The following is a 19963-nucleotide window of genomic DNA, read 5'->3' on the forward strand; positions in this document are numbered from 1 at the left end:
CTCTCATGTCAGCCCGCGGTCGCGTCCAGTCCCTGAAGTACGTCACCGCCCTGGGCCAGCTGCTTCTTCCGGAATGTCTCTCGTGCTGTTCATTTCAACTGGAGATTATCAACGTATGTAGTTACATCGCTTGTGCACACATAACATTTCACCCGCGGAGGGGATCACGGCCAGTCGGTGTCATTTGCGCTGCCGCGCTGCCACTTCCACGGGATAACTATCTCGTTCGTCAAGGCTTATATAGTTCTGGCTTTGGTTACGAAAACCTGTGTCCCCCTTCCGGTACAACCCACTAGAAAGAGGTCCTCCGAGATCAGAGGTTACAGCCAGGAGGTCTGCGTGGTGGCGTTGCACATCGAAGCTGTTAGTGCGACTAAGCACTCGAAAACGATATATGCGTGCTTTCATTGTGTCCCGAAAGAACTGCATTATTCAACAAGTTCATGTTTACATTAAATTGGAGGCACGCTAGGGGTTTGCATGCAGGCGACTATTGAAGTGTGTGGGATAATTATGGGCGTTATAAAAATTGCTATATCTTCGTTTCATGCCAGTTTAAATACATTATATGAAACGCCTACGAAGCTTTCCCGCTGATCTGGGAGAACCAAACGTGACAGCAATTCTATATTTGCATAGATTTGGGCCATGATATGGGTGACGTGTACCGGACGTTTGCAGTGCGTAGATTAGTTATACCATTTGTAGATAATTACTTATACAAACGCTCCTTAGCTTAGCGAAATTTAATAACCGCGCAGGAAATTTGACCGATGTCCTGAAATGAGTGAACCCACCAAAATGTTGATATTTTGAAGGAATAGGATACATTTTATGCGTAATAGATGGGCAAACTTTCAAGACAGTCAGTTATTTACAGCCCTTGCAAAAAATTCTACAATCAGATGCTCGAAAGCGTCATATATACGGCCGTGATCAGATATATGTTTCCCAGTGTGCCGTAAAAACACTACGTCACGCTGAGTTTACATTTTGTCAAAATGGGGCGGGCGTTAAGTATAAAGTGCGTCGTAGCTTTGAAATTTCAGGTTTAATTATGAGCTTTGAAAATACTGAACCCTCGTCCCATGGGTTATACGAAGTTTGTAAGCTTTCCGAGTGTTATCGGCGAACTGAACATTGCACCTTGTTTACATTTGTTTAATATAAGGGGCATACTATGAGTGATGTGTAGGTGAATAACAAAGTGCGTAGGTTAATTACAGCTTTTTCAGCAAATTACGTATTTTAAGCGCTCCGGATCGCTATGTGGATAATTTACAAACGGCGCCGAACTTACCCCGCTGTCCAGGGACAACTATATCCTCTTCCGAGACCGAATTCCGGCTTGATAGTTTTTTATTTATTGTAAAACGTGTGTGAATGCAGCCTAGACGTGATTTATCAGGGTAGCACCTTGACATTGCGGGATCTAATCGGACTCCGGAATGTCGTGCGTTCAAATTGTCTACCATAGCTTCGAATGATATTTTTTATAACTAAGGTGAAAGGTTATTTTTAGGGCCAAGGAGAAGTAAAGAGCTCGTGTAAACTAGATGACAACGATAGCAGATCAAGACTGCCTGAAAAAGACCCATGACAAATAATCTACAATTTCGTTGAAAATTATCGCTTATTGTACTGCAGCAGGCCAGGGCATAGGTGATCACCTGCGTAAATGTATTGCGTAATTCTACCTACCTAAGGCCGCATTTTGTTACGCTTCGTTTTTCATTGCTATAACGTGTACTACCGCCGAGTAGCCGATCGAAGTTATAACGGCGGCGTGGTGGCGGCGTCCGAGCCACATTCCAGCTTTTGACAAATGATGAAAACGAGGAAAATGAAATGAATCATTACAATATACGGCCCTGGAAGGTTTTTTTTAACCGAAGGAAATCTTATTTCTCGCCCCTGCGGTGGCCCACGACGTATGTATCCCTCTTGTCTGAATGGAACTTGCTGTGCGAAGAAAAAAAAATGTCCTGCAAGGATCAGAGGGCGTATTCTATATTAAAAAAATGCGAATATCATTCCTGTCACACCATGCAGTCACTGTCACAGGCACTGTCACACCAGTCTTTTTGTTTTTTGTTTTCTTTTTTATTTAAGGTTATATAGGCATCTAGCCATCCCACCATAAAATGTGGGCCGATCCTGAAGATAGTGCAGTCTAAAGACATGGATGGTGCGTTCAAAGTGGATAGGTATACAGAAAGCGGGCGCAACACTGTTCCTCGCTGTCTCGCTCACCTGTCCCCTGCCGAATAGAGATATGCGTTACATGAAGGTGGAATTCGGGCGCTTCCATACGAGAGGCGCCAGCCTATGACTCAGCGTTTTTTTGCCAACCAGATTTTTCCCGCGGAACACGCTTAGTTGCAACGGTAGACAAAAAAAAAAAAAGAAAACATATGTGATATCGTGTCTTAGTAAGGCGTGTTGTTGGGCGAGTTGATACATATATTTATAGAATAGGAACAAGAACGAAATTGACGAGGACGAGAACGCATTTGATACAGTGTCCTGCCTCGAAAAATTCAATTACAGTCTGCTGTATTACGCGGCAAAACCACGACATGATAATGAGGCGCACCGTATAGTGGGAGACTCCGGATCAATTTTGGCTACTTGAAGTTCTTTAACGTGCGCCCAAAGCACTGGTACACGGTTGTTGAAAAGCGACCGCCGTGAAAAGCGACCGCCGTGGCCGGACTTTGATCCCGCATCCTCGGGCTTAGCAGCGCAACACCAAAGCCAATACACCACCACGGCGGGTGTCCTCTCTCGCTCGTCCCCGTCAAATTTTCGTTTTCTTTTTCAAGCGAAGCTTATATTGGCTCACAAGTTTCGATGGCGTTGTCGTGGTCCCGCAGAAAACCCGGCTGCTCCCACAGTACAGCAGCTGTTACAGCTGCGCCGGCGCCGGATCACGTGACGTGCGAGGCCTATCAGGGTCGTTTGGTTTGTCGCAGGGATGGAAAGGTAAGGAAAGGGGGTTGGCGCGTGCTCCGCCGGGCTTCCCTCGCTTCAGATCAGTCTCTGCGGCCGGTTGGGAAGGCTGCGCGTGGTGCGCTCCGCCGAGGAACAGGCTGCGTTTGAGCAATGGCGCCGCGAACTCGCTCGGGAAAGGGCTCGTCGTCGCCGTGCCGATTCTAGCGTGACGGCTTCCGAAGCCCAGGCGAAACGTCAGCGAAGAGCCGCGAACTCGGAGCTGCGGGAGCGCGATGTTGAGGCCAAACGTCAGCGTCGTCTTGCCCTCCAGAAACCCGACAACGGTAGTGCACGCCTCGGCAACGTTAGCGCCAACTTCACCGGTGCGATGGCCAGGTTTCAACGCGAGTTTCTCAACCGGAACTTCAGAGCCAGTTGCAGTGCGTGTGACCGGTTGTGGCTCGAGCACAACGTGGTACTCGTCAGTGCAATTCGTTCCGAGGAACACAGAAGAAACACACGACAAGCTTCGATTACCCACATTTTCGGGTAGGGGAAGGGTGGGTATTTTTTTTTTGTGCTTGTTCCCATACCCTCTGAACCTGTGATAACCATGCGCCAGTACCGCGGCTGTTCGCGTTCCGAAAAAATCGGCCAAGGAAAGGATAGTATCTTGACCGTAAATACTCTTAGAATGAGTGTGAGAACTTTTGTATTGTTGACTACCCTGTCATCCTTTTAAATCAATACCTCTCGTACTCAGGTTTGCTCTAAATTATTTTGGGAAATAACAAAGGGAAATGATGCCACCTGGCCCCTGGTTTCACTGCTTTAGTAGCTGCTGCAATTTTCTTTCTGACACGTTTGATGGCTGTGGCCGTGTATCACAGCGTTTCAGTTGTAAAACCGAGTTTAACGTTCGTCACCTTGATACATAACACAAGGAAAGGAGGAACAAGATATAAAACTTGTGCGGTGTTTTGTTGTGTGGGTACTGATGTCCAACCGGTTTTAGAGGCGCATGGCGAACGTTGGCGCTGCAAAAGTGGTCGCTATACTCAACTTTATAAAGGTAGTCTTTTTATTAAAATGGGGCTTTTTTATTGAGTTTAAGCCCCAATAATCTCATTCTTCCTTTCAACGCTCTGATGCCGGAACAATCATAGCATGTTTTGAAGGTATATACACTTGGGGGCTTATCGAAAGGAAACAACACCTGTCGCACACGTGCCATCACTGATTGTCATTTAAATTATGCGCGCTCCAGGGTGCCGTAGAAAAACCCTTGGAGCACGGTTTGTTTCTAGCAGATGCTACATTGCAGATAGTCATCGTCTCGCAGTCGCGTTTGCGTGCGTTTGAGATGCGTTGACTGCAGTCAGTGAAACGGCTCCAGTACATTGCAGCAGGACAGCGTCTTGAGCTTCCTGGAAGATAAACAACGTGATGACGTTATTTCTTATCACAGTTACCTTTCACAGTGCTTCACATAGCTACACACGTATGCGGTCACTTGAGTAAGGAACAACCGAGCGCCCGGGGGTGCTCTGTTACAGTAGTATTCCCATCACATATCTGGAGCACGCAAGTACTATGTGACCGGCTGTTAAGACATGCCATACACTAATTTAATGGGTGTAGATCGCGTGCGAATAATCCTCTCTTTACAAGTGTGGAATCACCTGGCTTCGCAGAAGATGACTTGTGGTTGGCGGCGCTAGCACCTTTCCTCAAGCCCCTCCAGTGCATTCCCATGCACTGCTTCAGACGGAACTTGCAACTTAAGTGCCCGCAAAGTGAGAGGCACATATTGCAGTGTTCTCTTTAACAGTGGGTCATACTACTCTACTGACTGCTACTCAGTCATGTGACAACTTACGTTTGCCCAAATTTATCACAAAACAAGGTGGAGCTGCAAAATTTGGTCTCCCATACCTGCCATGGGTAAGTAAAGACTTTTTCTTAGCATTGGCCATGACCTTTGTTGCGAAGACACTTGTAGTGTTTCTCTCTACGGTCAGACGTGCTCTGCGTCCAGATTGCAGCTTTCTTGCCTATAGTGGTTTGCGTGTATTATTCCGAACTCGGTCCGTAGCGGGATTGAGAGCGCCTGAAATAAAGTGCGAGTCTGGAATGCATGTTCGCCTCTAAATTTAGGTAATACTCGGACAGTAGCGCTTGCTACTGGGAAATTGAACTTCCACGTTCTTAATTATTCCTTAGAAAATTCTAAATACAGTCGCATGATGGCGTCCACAGGATAAGTTAGGACACCGATAATGACATAGCAAACTTGGGATGACAGATCGGCTTCTAAAGTTTCGGTAGAAGGCACAGGAACGCTTGGAGTCGGGAAGGTGAAGTTAAAACAAACAGATGCAATGACCATTATTTCTGTGCTTTCTCAACCGCCGTATTAGCGCCTCTCGCCTCCATAGACGACAAATTCAAGGGTCGCGAACTATAGCTTCAAGTACCTCAAGTGTCACATTAAGCACGCTGTTTGCTGTTATCGTGAAGCAAATTTCTAGGATGTCCTTACAGATGTGCAAATAGTCTGCGCACGCACGAAAATGTTGCTGACAATGCAAAGCGATGTGGTACCCATCAGCCGACTCAATATTATGTGCATTAAGTCTTGTGCTTTTATCGTGCGCCATCGGTTTGCGTAAACATATGCAGATCTGCACGAACAATCTATCTTTGAGAAGAATGAGAATAGTTGCTATTTCAAAACGATTCTTCTTCTAGAAAAAACAAACAAACAAGAAACAATGGATAAAACTAGATTATTCAATGACTCTCGCTCATGTCGTCTTCGTTGGTGGAGGTGGCGCTCCCTAGTGGTGTAGAAGTGGAAGGACAGGCCTTTTTCCTTATTTTCTATCTGAACTTTTCATTCGCTTCTTGCCGAGCTGGTATCATTTATATTATTTCATCTCGGCGTTCGATTACTGATTAAGCGCAGAGCGTGCCACGTTAGCCAATACATTTAACGAGCGCTCGGCAAGACATGTATACAGGTTTCTCTAGGCGCTGTGGCTGGGAGGCAATGCATTTGTCTGGCAACGGTATGTTGGTCGAGAGCTGGAATCCTCGCGAGGCACAGTGACTTATTTTTATATAAAGTCCTCACGAAGCACTAGGAGATTATTGCTGAGGACACCGGCGGCGAACATCAACACACGACTGTGGGCTAATAACAGAACCTCTCATCGCCGTATTTTTATTGTGTGTTGTCTACGATTACGCGCTGTTCGCAAAGTACCCATAACAGTTATCGCTGCCACAATTAAGACAAATGAACAACAGCACCAAAAGTTTTTTCAGTGTTCACATTGGTGTTAGGCAAGAGAAAGGCACGGATGTTAAGCAGAATAGAAAATCAAGTTTTTTACAACGGTAGAGGGCCGGTACTATGCTACAACACATGCAGCAGTTGCAGGTAGATGATAATTTTCAGTGCAGAGTTCATTGACCTGTGCATTTATTCCAACAACCTAAAAAAATTTCGTGCATATCGCTGCTTTATCCTTTGGAAGAATATCCCAACAACATCCGAAAAGAGAAAGAGAGAGAGAAAAAAAGAACAGCGTTACATATGGGCATTATATGGCAGCTGTAGTAGTGAATTGCTACAGAGACGAGGTCTGGCTTCGCCATCGTCAGTAGATAAAGTCTGGACAACCTAGTCAAACAACCATGTCAAGTATTTTGCAAGAAAGTTGTGAACCAAGAAAAAAAGCAATGCCGTCGCTGCCATTCCGCGAAATTTAAACAAAGCGGCAAGCTCAAAATTTTCATTCGATGTTGTCAGAATAACAGAAGCAGGTAACTGTACGCAGGTAAATGTTTTTGCACGATGTCTGCCTCAATGACTATAGTCATTTCAAGCGGTCGGCAGCCGCGGAGCACCACACCGAAAGTGGCCTCACCTTGTCGTTGGCGAGGGTGCCATTGTTGGCGGCTTCGTGTTTGAGTAGGCAGAGCAGCTTGGTCGCGGAACTTGTCGCGTGTGTCCCTGAGTGCCTGCTGCTGCTGCCGCAGCTGGGCAGCGAGTGGCTCCCTGCGGGCGTCGTCAGGCGGCAGCGCCTTGAGCTGGCGCACTAGCTCGGCGATGGACTCCTCGGCGCGGGCCAGTTGCTCGGCGTGCGCTTTGGACAGCTCGCGCATCGCTGGGCTCTGCTGCGAGTCGCCCAGCAGGGGCGAAGGCTGGCCGCTGTACGGTGCGGCCTGAGGCTCGCCTGCGGTCGCATTAAGGTTGCGTTAGCAACGCGAAAGGGGAAGGCTCGTTAGCTCCGAGACAGCAAATAAGCTAGCTCGGACAAGGAAAGTGAGAGAGAACCTGACACGCCAATTGAACTCATTTCTTGAAGCTAAGCTTTCTTTGTCCTTAGTGCACTTTAATGCGCTCTAACAGGCATCTTGGGTTAGCTACGCAAGCACTCTCTGCTTCTTAGGCGTCATCAGCATCAAGAGAGAGAGAGAGAGAGAAAGCATTTATTTAGACCATCGAGGTCGTTGATCTTGAGGACGAGTGGGTGGTGTCCTCATTCCAGGACTCCACTGGCCATGGCTGCTCGACGTACTCGCTGGACGAGAGCTTCTTGTCCCGCCAGGGTATCGCCGGTCAGCTGTACCTCCCACCGCTCAAATGACGTGTTAGGCGTCTTTAAATGTTCAGGTTTGCCCTTGCACCCCCACGAAATGTGAAAGAGTGTAGGGCGTGTGTCGCCGCACCAGGGGCAGATGCCGCGATATGTTTGTGGGTATATTTTGCTGTATTTGTGTAGGTTTGGGAATGTGTTTGGATAAGTCTGAGGGCTATTGCGTCTTCAGTGCTGAGCTTTTTGTGAGGGGGAGGATAAATCCCATCAGCATCAAGCGTACACCTGCCTTCGGCGACATCTTCAGCTGTTTTTACGCGCTTCGGAGTCGAGACGACGAATTTCGCTATCGATAGAAACTTACTTCTAGGCCCTATTCTTTTTGGTGGCTGCGGACGCGAACCCGTAGTGGGTTCAAATACTGCGTTTTTGTTTGATGGTCGTAATAAGTGCAGTTTTCATAAGGCGAAATTTTGGACAAGACAGGGAGGGCGCCACAGCGGAATATTAAAACAATAATTTGATATAGAGACTGTGCGCACCATCGTCGACTATATGGAGGCTTCGGACATGTGCATATTGCAAGCGTTTGTGATGACGACAAGACGACGGTGGAGTTGATGGCGGAATGACGACGAAGTAATGACAATGGCATGGAGTTGCATCTTGGCATCTCTCATTTGTTCATGGCCACGTGCCTAAGATGATGCGACTGGCGTCAATGCTCACGGCCCCTGCGGGCCTAACGCGCCGCTCCGAGGCTAAATCGTCAGCCCACGAAAACCGTGAGAAAGATGGGGGCTTAAAAAATAAAAACAAAACATGGGTAGAGATGATGGAATTGTTTAGTTTTGTGACACTGTGCTGGCAACTGAAAGACGAGATAGAAAAGAAGTGTCACCTGCATCACGCCAACGAAAATATTCTTTGCATATTGGATTGTAGTCTGGGTGAGATAATAGCCGTGTTGTTTTTTCTGTTCCATCATAAATCGGTTCATTTGAGAGATTGAGGTATAAGAGTATGTGGGTTACACAATTTCCTTGTGTTCTACAGAAAAAAAAAATCTAGATTGGATGGCAGTGCTCTGCGTTGCTGATCTTTTCTCACGTGCATGTCCTATACACCACGGATACCCGAGGTCAGCATTTTGACCCGACTGTCTCACTGCCGGTTTTATGAGGTCGGTGTCTGATAAATCAAGGAAGCTGGCTCGAATTTTTCCTTGGATGGCCTAGTGGTCTTCGAGGGAGCTCCACTTTACTGCATGTTATCTGGTGACTCCTTAGGCGGCCAACGAGTTCGATGCGTGCTACACGGCATGTATCGGGAGGTTACACAAGAGGTGCTGCATATCACTTTTAATGTTTCTTTCGTTTGTAGTATTCCAGCTTCGGTATAGAAACCAGAGGCAATCATTCACGGTCTTATGCATGCTTTACGCAACCCTGTGTTCTCACGTCCATCCCAAACTAAAGTTATTAAATGAACTACATGCTTTAAGGTGGGGGCAAAATGTGCCAAATTTGAACGTACTCACACATTAAATTTGTCGTACAAAGAATTCCCACGAACACGACGAGATGCTGTGACATCATCTTGGTTTTCAGCACTCAGGAACGCTTCAGTACAACTCTCTGCAGGAAGCAAAGGTCTGAAATTATTACAGTTGTAATGATTAAACAAGAATTTCTCAAACAGTACACGCTGTTGTCTTCCTAGCGCAGGTTTTATGGTGCTAGGAGTGACTGTGCAATCAGTGGTACGTATTAGCAGTGAGCACTGTGGGTGCTGCGTCTTTTCTGAGCCATTTCTTCGATATCGCTCTGCACGGACTGTCATTATCTGGCCCAAAGAGCAAGCCACCACCGGTTTGCGACAGCCTCATTCAGCCTACACTTTTCCTGTCAGGAAACAGACTACTTTGGAGCGATGTTTGAAGCGCGATCAATATGCGCTTGTGGAATCCGTGTTTATTAAGCAGCAATGCTACAGCCAATAGTTTGAACAGGCTTCATTTGACAGTTTCCCAAGAGCTACTCTCTCGCGATTGCAGGACAAAACTGGTGCACCATTGTATTTCACAGCACATTTTCGGCAGGGGTACATCGAAATCAGTGCTAATAACGTCAATTCTGTTCGACAGAAACGGATTCAATAATTGAAAATCTGAAGTGCTACATGGTTTCTTAGAGTGAATAAATAAAAGTTACTTATTAAGCCTTAGTTAATTACCATTTATCAAAACTAGCGCACGGGGTTTCACCAGTATGAAAGGCTGCGAATACAGAAGATATTGCTGTGGATGAACTTAACGAAGGCTGAAGCCTGACTAGGCTGTTGAACGCGAATGTTCACGGAGAAATAAACGAGCATTTCTATTTAATGTGAAAATTTCCGTCTGTTCATGTAAATCACTTGGAGAGGCCGAATTGCGTTTTGTGCCAAAGACAATAGAGCAAGATGTCTGAGGTAAATAAAGGAAGTAGTTAGAATTGTGTGCAACCTTTAAGGAAACGTGTGAAATACTGTGCCAACGGATAATCGTCTCTCAAATACCAACTGCTGTCGCATTTTTGGCTATTTCGGTGAATATCTGAGCATATTTTGCACTTATCACGGAACAGGCGTATGGCCGAGTTCGTCGCTGAACATGAGTATGTCACTGCATGGTGTAGAGGCAGACAGTACAAGAAGATTTATATTGTGTAAAAATTTATACCGGGTGTTTCAGCGAACATTAAAATTTTTTAAAGGTTGCCTGTGGGATATAGCACAATTATAGTTCATGAGCTGGTCTACTCGAAGAGGCGGACATTACTTGCACAGTAAATTGAAATGCATAATCGACTAATTAGCAAAAAAGTCACTTAAGGTTTTAACTAATTACCTTATGGCCCATATTGTAATTTACAAATTATAGCCATGCAGTTCGCAAGGCGGATCCACTTGGAACGAATTCTCAGGATGACATCAGTTTCGAGATATTAATTCCCGAAGTTTGCAGAGTAACGCATTGGCGTTCCAGTTACTTTCGTGCTTCAATGCATAAAACGACGTTTTGTTAAGAAAGTAAGAGGAACGCCAATTTCCTGTTATGACCATTATGAACACAGCTACTATGTGTTCTTCTTTGTAGCTACTACAAAGAAAAGGCACCAGCCTCTCATTAAATACAGTTATAAATAATAATAACAAAATTATGAGCTATTCCACTCTGTGAAGATGGATTACCAGCGAAGCTGTTTAGCACACGACGTAGAGCACACTACTTGCGTCGTATTGCATGGCGAGCCGATTGCGGCTGGGCTCTCGTAAATACCACCGCCGAATGCTCTCTCGCATCTGTTCTGGCCATCGCTTTTCGTATAGGCACGCTGCTGCTCGGGAGTGCGCACTATATGCGGCCTCCCTATCACAATGAGAGAAGTGAAATTCAAAATGACGAACCACAGCTTGTCTTGCCGACAATGCACGACGGTGCCGCCGCCCCGCGAGAGTGGAAGTAAACTAGGCACGCACGAGCTTGGAACGACGACAAAGAGAGGGCGGTGTGAACGTAGGCATGGCCGACGTGGCCGCACAGTGGTAAATCTTTGGGAAACCTTTATTATCTACCATATCGCCTACTGATCTTGAAAATGGTAACTATTGATAACTAATTTACTCAATATGTATATCCAAGTGATGAGACGTATAAGGTTTTGCTTAGAATGAAGCGATTTTACATAAAATTCGGGCCCTGAGTTCTTGCTTGCGGAGTTGAAAAAGGCATGGAAGCCTAGCCATATGCAGCTTCACTGTAAAAAAAAAAAATAACAGATAAGGTGAAGCGGAACCCTTCCTTTTTTAAAATTCTTGTACAGCCTTCTTCTCTATCATGCAGTGCAACATATATCTGTGACCGGTCAAGGGCATATATTCAGCATTGTCTTTACAGTTCACGCTTTTTTTAGCGCACTGGCCACCCACCGCGTCTTACAGAGCGACATACCTCCGGGGACGTACAGTATCACAAAACCGCCACGCTGCGTCGTCGCTCAAACGGCTGCGTCCCGGATGTTGGGAGGAGCGAGCCATTCCCCACAAAAGTTTAAACAAAGGACCTTTGCAGCAAATTACTTGTGCAAGCGCTTCCCTTCTCCTGGTACCCATTCTGGAACTATAATGGTCCACTGGTTATCCATCCTACGCATTACATGGCCTGCCCAGCTCCATTTTTTTTCTATTGATGTCACAATATCGACTATCTGCGTTCGCTCTCTGATCCACACCGCTCTCTTCCTGCCCCTTAGCGTTAGGCCGAACATTTTTCGTTCCGAATGGACGCCAAGAAAAGGGAAGCGCAGTCGAGGACGGGGTGATGAAGTTAGGAAATTTGCAGGCGCAAGTTGGAAAAATCAGCTAGCGCAAGACAGGGGTAATTGGAGATCGCAGGGAGAGGCCTTCGTACTGCAGTGGACATAAATATATGATGCTGCTGCTGCTGCTGATGATGATGATGATGACTTGTGCAAGCACTCCACGTAGAATTACGCTTGCCGGCTGTTCTGCAGGAGAACGGAATGTGGCACCGATGTCACTGAGGTGGATATGAGGCGCATGTATTGGTGACGTACGGGCAAAGTTCAAAGGGTGCGCACTAATTATTATAGCCTTTGGAGCAAACTATACTAATAGGAGTACCCAAACGCGTTATGCAATCGTTCTGCTCATGTTTTTCAGATGTCGAGGGAGATGTAAATTTTGCACCCAATTTAAATTCGCCGGGAATGGGGAACGTGTTATGAGTTACGTGCGGGTAAAACTTCAAATCTGTGGGCCATTTACGGGATTCGGGAAAAAAACATTAATTATAGCCCGGTTACAAGGGGCACTTTCGATCGCGGCTAATCGCCGCATGTGACAGTGGTATAATACAAGTGTTCGGAAGAAACAGCTTCGCTGGAAATTGGGTTGTGATTCTGCGAGGTTGCACACATGTACTGTGCTTCTAGCGGAGACAAGCACCTTTGGACTTTACCGTCAGCCATGACGGTTTCAAACTGACTAGATTTTACGCTGTAGAGATCACACGCGGTGGTAATCCCCCGTGGTATCAATTGGTATCAACAGCGGTATGTCACCGTTGTCTAAATCTGCCGGTCGCCCTCACTGGTGCTTCTCTGATTGACGTAAACCTAAACAAACGAATGAATACGGAGGTATTATTAACTTGAATTGTTACTTATTTTTACCGAAGCGCTGCTAATGTTTCACGTTAAGTGAACAATAGGCTGTATAGCCCTTTTTACGCAGCTGTAGGTAAACAAAAGTAAGAAGCCACAGCAGCCGACGCGAAGGCCAGGTCGCGGTTTGCGACAGCGAATTCGTGAGTGTTGTCAGGGTTTCAAGGCGTTCACAAGTAAAGGCAAAAATCCAACTGATTTCACATAACGGCCATTTCATAACGAAGAACACGTTCAGATGAATAGTTATAGAGCGAGAATGTGCTGATCAGTTTATGAAGTGCAACTGACTTTGTATAGGGCGAGTGTTTGCGCCCGACTGCAGGAGGAAACAAAAATACACTATCACTTGCCAGACAACCAGGTCAGGCAAGCGGTACAATTGAGTCTTGCTGGCGCGTATATACACATACCTCACTTTGGAAGCGAACAGTGCGATTCCAATGTCGGTTCTTCGGAGACACGCCGATCCCTGCAGTCGTCAATCTGTCGGCACACCAGTCCTGTTCACTAGCGGATTTCAGCAGGCGCACAGTTTCTTGCACTTATGCCGCGAATTACTGAAGTGTTCACCGGAGCTAGAATGCGGGCGGTTACGTTTACTGCGTCGGATGACAGACGCCAGTCGCAATCGGCACAGGGTGGGGTTGGGACAAGAACAACGTGTTGCTGTGCTTATCTTATCGCGACTGGACCCTTGCTTCACATTGCGGATCGCATATCGACGAGTCGTTGGGGGCACGTAGCGCGCAATTGCGGGCGTTTCGAGGGAAACGGCAAGGCTGCCCTTGCAAGGCGCCGCCCGCACGTTTACACGACGGCGGTGGCGGCAACCGGGGCGACGTGTGACGTTATCGTCGCGCGACAATGCCGCTATCTTTTGTGGGAAACGTGGAGGAGTTCGAGCTGTGGCCTGTGGATGTTGTGGCGGCGTCTAATTCGTGCGAACGTGACGGCATTATCTCCACGAGTGATCATTGAGATCTTGGGTGCTGTCCAAGACTTTTCAATTGTGTGCATGTGAAAATATCCGCGTGGACCAGATGCATCGGGTGACGACCCACTGTTTTTACGACCATTATCTTGTAGGAAGAAAGGGAGGTTAACCAGAGGTAATTCCGGTTGGCTACCCTCTACGGGGGGCAGGAGTAGGGGGATAAAAAGAGAAAGGGAGCAGAAGAGGGAGAGGAAGAAACATGATACATTGGAATAAGGAGGTAGGAGTATTAGAAGTAAGAGACGAAGTACTTATTAATATTGTTTTTTTTTTTTGATGAGCGACTGCGGAGCTAGCAAAGAAAGTCACAGACACTGTATGGAAGAAGAGCGCTGAGGAAGGGAACTTTTTGCTTACTTAAATCATGAAATCATCATCATCGTCATCGCCATCACCATTTCTCAGTGATCTCCAATTATGGCCCGGTCTTACGTCAGCTGACCACATCTCATGCTTGCAAGTTTCATAATTTCATCACACCAATCTTTCTGCCATTCTCTACTGCATGTCCCTTATTTTAGCACCCAGTCTGTAACTTTAATCGAACACCGATCGTCTGCCCTACGTATTACATGGCCTTCCCAAGTCTATTTATTCCTCTTAGCTAGAATATCGGCTACCCAGGTGTGCTCTCTAATTCACACCGCTGTCTTCCTGTCTCATAACGTCACGCGTATTATTTTCCCCTCCATCGCTCGTCACTTTGTCCTTGTATACCTTCTTCTCTGCTAACCTCCAAGCTACTGCGCTATAGGTTGGTACCGGTAGAATTCAATGACTGTACACTCTTGCGTTAAATTTACATTTATGCACACATTCTTAGTAACGGAAAATGTTATGAGTGAGGCCAAAACGACAATTAGAAGGCATTGGGAAGAAATGTATACCCTCCACACGAAGCGTGAGGTGTGCGCTAGCTGAGTTAACTGTTGTACTACCTAACTGTCGACCCCATCCTACCTACCCTTTTCTTAGATAGCCTTGATCGCCCCTTCGCTCCTTCACCGAGGAAAATATTTTGGGACACTGGTCCAGACAGGTTTCGGTATTCAAGGCCTTAAGGGATCTGCTCAAGTTCTTAAGGGCTTGTGAATTGTGCGACCGACTTAGAAAGTTGTAGCGCGTATAGCATCGCGTTATTGTGTGGATTTTTTCAAGCGAAGTTTGTATAGGCTAGCCTGCACCGGCGATGTAACGCAGAAACTATCATCATGGGCAATGGCTCGAGCGTGGTTGTCTTCTTCCACAGCTGGCTCCATTGCCACTCATATTCCAGCGTAGATTTTCACTTCTCTTCTGTCGTCGTAATAGGAAGGCCGCGTTTACGGGGGTATGAACCATTGTTTAAGGGGGTATGACCCATTCATTGTGAATGTAATCACTACTACAAGACGTACGTATGTAGATTTGACATTTGCAAATGGTATGTGTGACATCAAGATGACCGAACTCCTTGCAGTATGCCGCAGCGATCACAAAGCTATACTCTGCTGCTCACTTTCACAACATTGACCGGTTAAGTTTCCGATGTTCAATAAACACGTGTTTCACTGCCAACTTTTCTTCATTTATGTCATCAGTATCCACACAATGCACATCTCGTTAATCACAAGGGCACACTCCAGTAAACATAATGTTGATGGAAAAGGGGCTGGTTAGGTATACAAAGGGACAAGCCTCGCTTATCATCCATCTTCACTGAGAGGAAGAGCCAACGATTTTTTTCATATTTTTTTTATTTGTTTCTTCTATCATCTTTATTTCATTTATCTCTTTCCCCAGCCCAGGGTAGGCAGCCGGTACTTACACTGGCTAACCTCGCTGTCTTTCCTTCCGTTTTGTCTCTCTTTCTTGATTGACGACTTATAGTTGCTCGGAAATGACGTCAATGACGTTTTAGAATGCGTTACAGAAATGAAAGATTATTTCTTGAGCGCGCAGAATATGTGCTGTTTTATAGAAGTGATAAACTGCAGACAGATATCAAGCAAAAGGACACAATGAAAACGAAGAAAAAGACTTGAGCGCACTCCAGCCGGATTCCGATAGGCAGAACAAACCCTTCGCAGATAAAGTCACAGAAGGCAGACTGACGCAAGATTATCACTGCATTTCAGTCTCTATGGCTCCCATAATTTCCTTGTCCGCGAATGCTTCCCGCTACTTTATCTGTGAAAGGTTCTTTAGTTCCTATCGGACAATGTGATAGATCGGGCTTGTTGGTATTGCATGACCAAGCTTTTCTAGCGTCCAAGTACCACGGCCACTGAAGGGATAAGACGAGCACAAGCACGAACTTCCAACCAAATTTTATTACCGAGAACGTATTTATACGAGTAAAAAACATAGCATATATAAGTCATACGTAGCAGCCACATCACAAACGCACTTATATGGGCAAATCAAACAGAAACAATGCATAACCAAGTGGAAAATATGCAGGTAACATCACAGAATACGTGTATGAGCCATCGCCTATATACACGGGCAAAGCCTCGAAAACGCAGATCTTTGCTTCATAAAAGCACGGATGGCACACTCGCGCTTGAGCTCTCTATCCACCGGAATCAGACAGGAACGCGCTGTATTTTTGCTCATTTTCATTATGCCACCTTGCTAATTTGTGTCTGCTGATTAACGCTCTTTGGCCAGCATCGAGATCAAAATATGCGATCTAGAAACACATTTTCAGTATTTTTAGTGCGCATTGCCGTCGCCTTTCTGCCACTTCAGCCCTTGGTGTCCTGTGGCACCATTTGAAAGCTGTACAAAGAAGACCGTTCGCTTCAGTGGCTTGCAAGGAGCTTGGTAGATAATAACGCCGCTAGCACGCATGGAGGCAGATGCGGAACAATATGGATGTAGGCTTAAAGGCACCTTAAAAAAAAACGCTAGATCCGTTTAGCCTGATTAAGCATTCTATTATTACTTCATTTTCGCTATCTTCGCCGTAAGATGTTGATTATTGGAAGAGAAAAATGAAGGTCAAAGTTCCATTTCCCATCGCAGTGACTTAGTTGCATACAGCATTGCGCTGCGGAGCCCGAGGTCACGAGTTTGATTCCGGCCGCGGCGGCCGCATTCCGATGGAGCCGGATTGCAAGAACTTTCGTGTGCCGTGCATTGGGTGTGCACATTAAAGAACCCCAAGGGGTCCAAATTAATCCGCAGTCCCCTAACGACGTACCTCATAATCAGATCGTGCATTTTAATTCAATTCTAATCCAAATTTCATTTTGTTTAAATTTCGTAGCGAAATCTCAGCGCACGTATGCCGGTCACAGATTCCAAATCATTGAACAAAAATATTTTGGTGGTTCTGGCAAAGTAAAAGATCCTGAAGCTTGCTGGTCTTCTATAATACAGTGTATCGATAATTTCTATCGATAAAGAAATTAACAATGCCCGAATGAATGCCGTCGATATCTATGACACACGGCGAGCTGGTCCTATATACTTCAAGGCGGCGTAGCCATGTGTCTTTCGTTTTAGAGCGACAGCTCTACTACTCCACGTACAAACCCAGAAAACGCTTGGTTCCCTAAATCTGACGTCAAGCTCAGCCAAGGTCAAACTGGGATTTTGCCTGCCCCTAACAGCTGCTGTTCGTACGCCGCGTGGGCACCCATATCTTGAAAGCGATCTGCGATGTGGACAAAGTCCGCAGTCACGCGGGCCTCATCTTCAAAGCGATCTGCGATGTGTACAAAGTGCGCCGAGTGCTGGTAGCTTGGTATGCGCTGCGCTTTTGACGCTTAGTTCGCGTTGAAGCGAGATGCAGCATGAAGGTCAATTCGCTCGCTGCTGCTGCCACGCCGAGCAGCGTCTTGTGGTGCAATTGTAGATGCGGTAGTTGCTGATGGCGCCGAGGAGCGTGTGTGTCCTTTTCCAAAGCAAGAAAAACCGTGCTGTCGCTCGACAAACTTGGGTTAATCGCGTTCAACCACGACAAATGTTTTACGTCTTCTATTTCTGGCATAAGAAGTCTCTTGTTATGGCAAGAGTAGAACGCTATGACGTCAACCTGGGTAACACGCACAAGTTCTTGTAAAATCCTGCATCTCACAAACCCTTAATCCTGTCAAGTCGATGCACTCACCCGAGATTAACCACACCACTCTTAGTACAATAAAGTTCATTCATTCATTCATTCATTCATTCATTCATTCATTCATTCACCGTGTGATATGCGCTAGAAAAGTTAGGGAGTCTTAGCGCTCGGGTGTTAGTCAGCGGCGCTATCACTCTCGATGCTAGGTTGCACATGTAAATGCATAAGTATGCCGAAGAAAGTGGAGGGCTATCAAGGGACAGTGGTCACGGTAGCTTGGAGCACCGCATGTGCCATGCGGAGAATATAGGCTCGATATCGCTTCTTTCGCTTCACTCTCCTTTTTACTTGTTAGGAAGAAGAAGATAAGCAAAGACTTTAACGTGCGTTGAAATAAAAGAGAACCACGGCAAACTGCAACGATTTAAAATGAATATGTGAAAGCTCGACCAAGGCACTTTCACACGAATGTTTGGTTCCTAGCCTTGCCCGTCGAAACAGCACAAAACCTTGAACTTTTTCTTATTATATATTCAATCAATAATTTTTCTCTCTAAACTGTGACCCACCCACATCATCTCGTCAAGAACATATTTTTTGGTTAGATTAACTGTCAAGTTTCAACAGGTAACTTGCCTTCATCACCTAGGATGCTTACTCTGCTTCCGATAAAATCACAAGACCTGCGTAATTTTTCCTCTGTATCTTTTTCTACCCAAATTCTTCTAGGGCCTTTTTTACCTTCCGCACCATTTCCTGTAGGGTAGCATGTAAGCGAATATACTTTCCTCGGTCCCATAGTGCCCAATTGGGTACGTTGCATTTATTCCTTTTCAGGGTTAGCTCAACTGCAATTAAGTAAAATATCCAACTCCGATTTAATGTGTGAAGCCTGTGGATCTGTGTGAAAAGGTTTTAAACACATTACTGCTGTAAGCTTTCGCGAAAATTTCTACCCATTCGGTCTAGGCCGTTGTGTCGTCACAGACGACAAAAGGCAACCATCATGTATCTCTCGATTACTGCGAGTTGACAAAAAAAAAAAAATACAGGATGCGGCATCAATAAGCCAACGTTCAACGTGATGCTATATCTTCATCTGTCTGTTTTGGCCAATAAAAACGCTTTTCATGACAGTAATCATAAGGAGACGTTTACTTCCTCCAATTACATGGGGATGCTGCCTCCAGCGTGCAAGCGGAGTACTTAAATAAGAAATTGTGTTTTCACGTTCATAATGTATCGGTCGGTAATAAGAACCGGCTTCAAAAGTTATTATGCCCCTAAGCGGGCTTCGGGACTGAGGAGGATACGCTGGCTGACCACTCTGCTTTTCAATTGGGAGTCCTAAATTTTGCGTACGCAAACTGGTGTTCGGGTACCCAAGGGATTTTCGCGTATGGTAGGTGCCACCGCCAGTTTGCTTTCTTTCGTGCTTTTTAGGGTTCCTTTGTATACCCCTTTTCGTTATTTTACGAGCCCGGTGGCTTGCGTCCCCGAACTTTGCGCAGGCAAAATCTAACCTCCTCAGTCCCGAAGCCCGCTTAGGGGCATAATAACTTTTGAAGCCGGTTCTTATTACCGACCGATACATTATGAACGTGAAAACACAATTTCTTATTTAAGTACTCCGCTTGCACGCTGGAGGCAGCATCCCCATGTAATTGGAGGAAGTAAACGTCTCCTTATGATTACTGTCATGAAAAGCGTTTTTATTGGCCAAAACAGACAGATGAAGATATAGCATCACGTTGAACGTTGGCTTATTGATGCCGCATCCTGTATTTTTTTTTTTGTCAACTCGCAGTAATCGAGAGATACATGATGGTTGCCTTTTGTCGTCTGTGACGACACAACGGCCTAGACCGAATGGGTAGAAATTTTCGCGAAAGCTTACAGCAGTAATGTGTTTAAAACCTTTTCACACAGATCCACAGGCTTCACACTTTAAATCGGAGTTGGATATTTTACTTAATTGCAGTTGAGCTAACCCTGAAAAGGAATAAATGCAACGTACCCAATTGGGCACTATGGGACCGAGGAAACTGAAACTCCCCAATAAAGAGCTTTCTCTCTCTCTTTCTGTACCACCGTGTCGCCTTCATTGCCGGAACTACGGAGTTGTGATGCCGGAAGCAAGACAGGC

The 19963-nt window shown here is 45.9% G+C and overlaps 1 protein-coding gene across 2 annotated transcripts; it reads right to left on the bottom strand.

Moving 5' to 3' along the window:
• Positions 1-2393: 2393 nt before the first annotated feature.
• LOC119442966 (uncharacterized) lies at positions 2394-13587 on the bottom strand. Of its 2 annotated transcripts, none has more exons than XM_049662483.1 (4): positions 13183-13587; positions 9082-9195; positions 6870-7178; positions 2394-4361 (listed from the first exon to the last, which is right to left on the bottom strand). In XM_049662483.1, the coding sequence occupies exons 2-4, from the start codon at positions 9137-9139 to the stop codon at positions 4168-4170; spliced, it is 561 nt and encodes a 186-aa protein (XP_049518440.1). In that variant the 5' UTR covers positions 9140-9195; positions 13183-13587; the 3' UTR covers positions 2394-4167. The 2 variants fall into 2 exon arrangements, with proteins under 2 accessions (XP_049518440.1, XP_037563986.1); XM_037708058.2 differs by having other exon boundaries at positions 9082-9178; positions 13183-13586.
• Positions 13588-19963: the final 6376 nt, after the last annotated feature.

This window comes from Dermacentor silvarum, chromosome 2 (assembly GCF_013339745.2).
Source record: "Dermacentor silvarum isolate Dsil-2018 chromosome 2, BIME_Dsil_1.4, whole genome shotgun sequence".
Lineage (NCBI taxonomy): Eukaryota > Metazoa > Arthropoda > Arachnida > Ixodida > Ixodidae > Dermacentor > Dermacentor silvarum.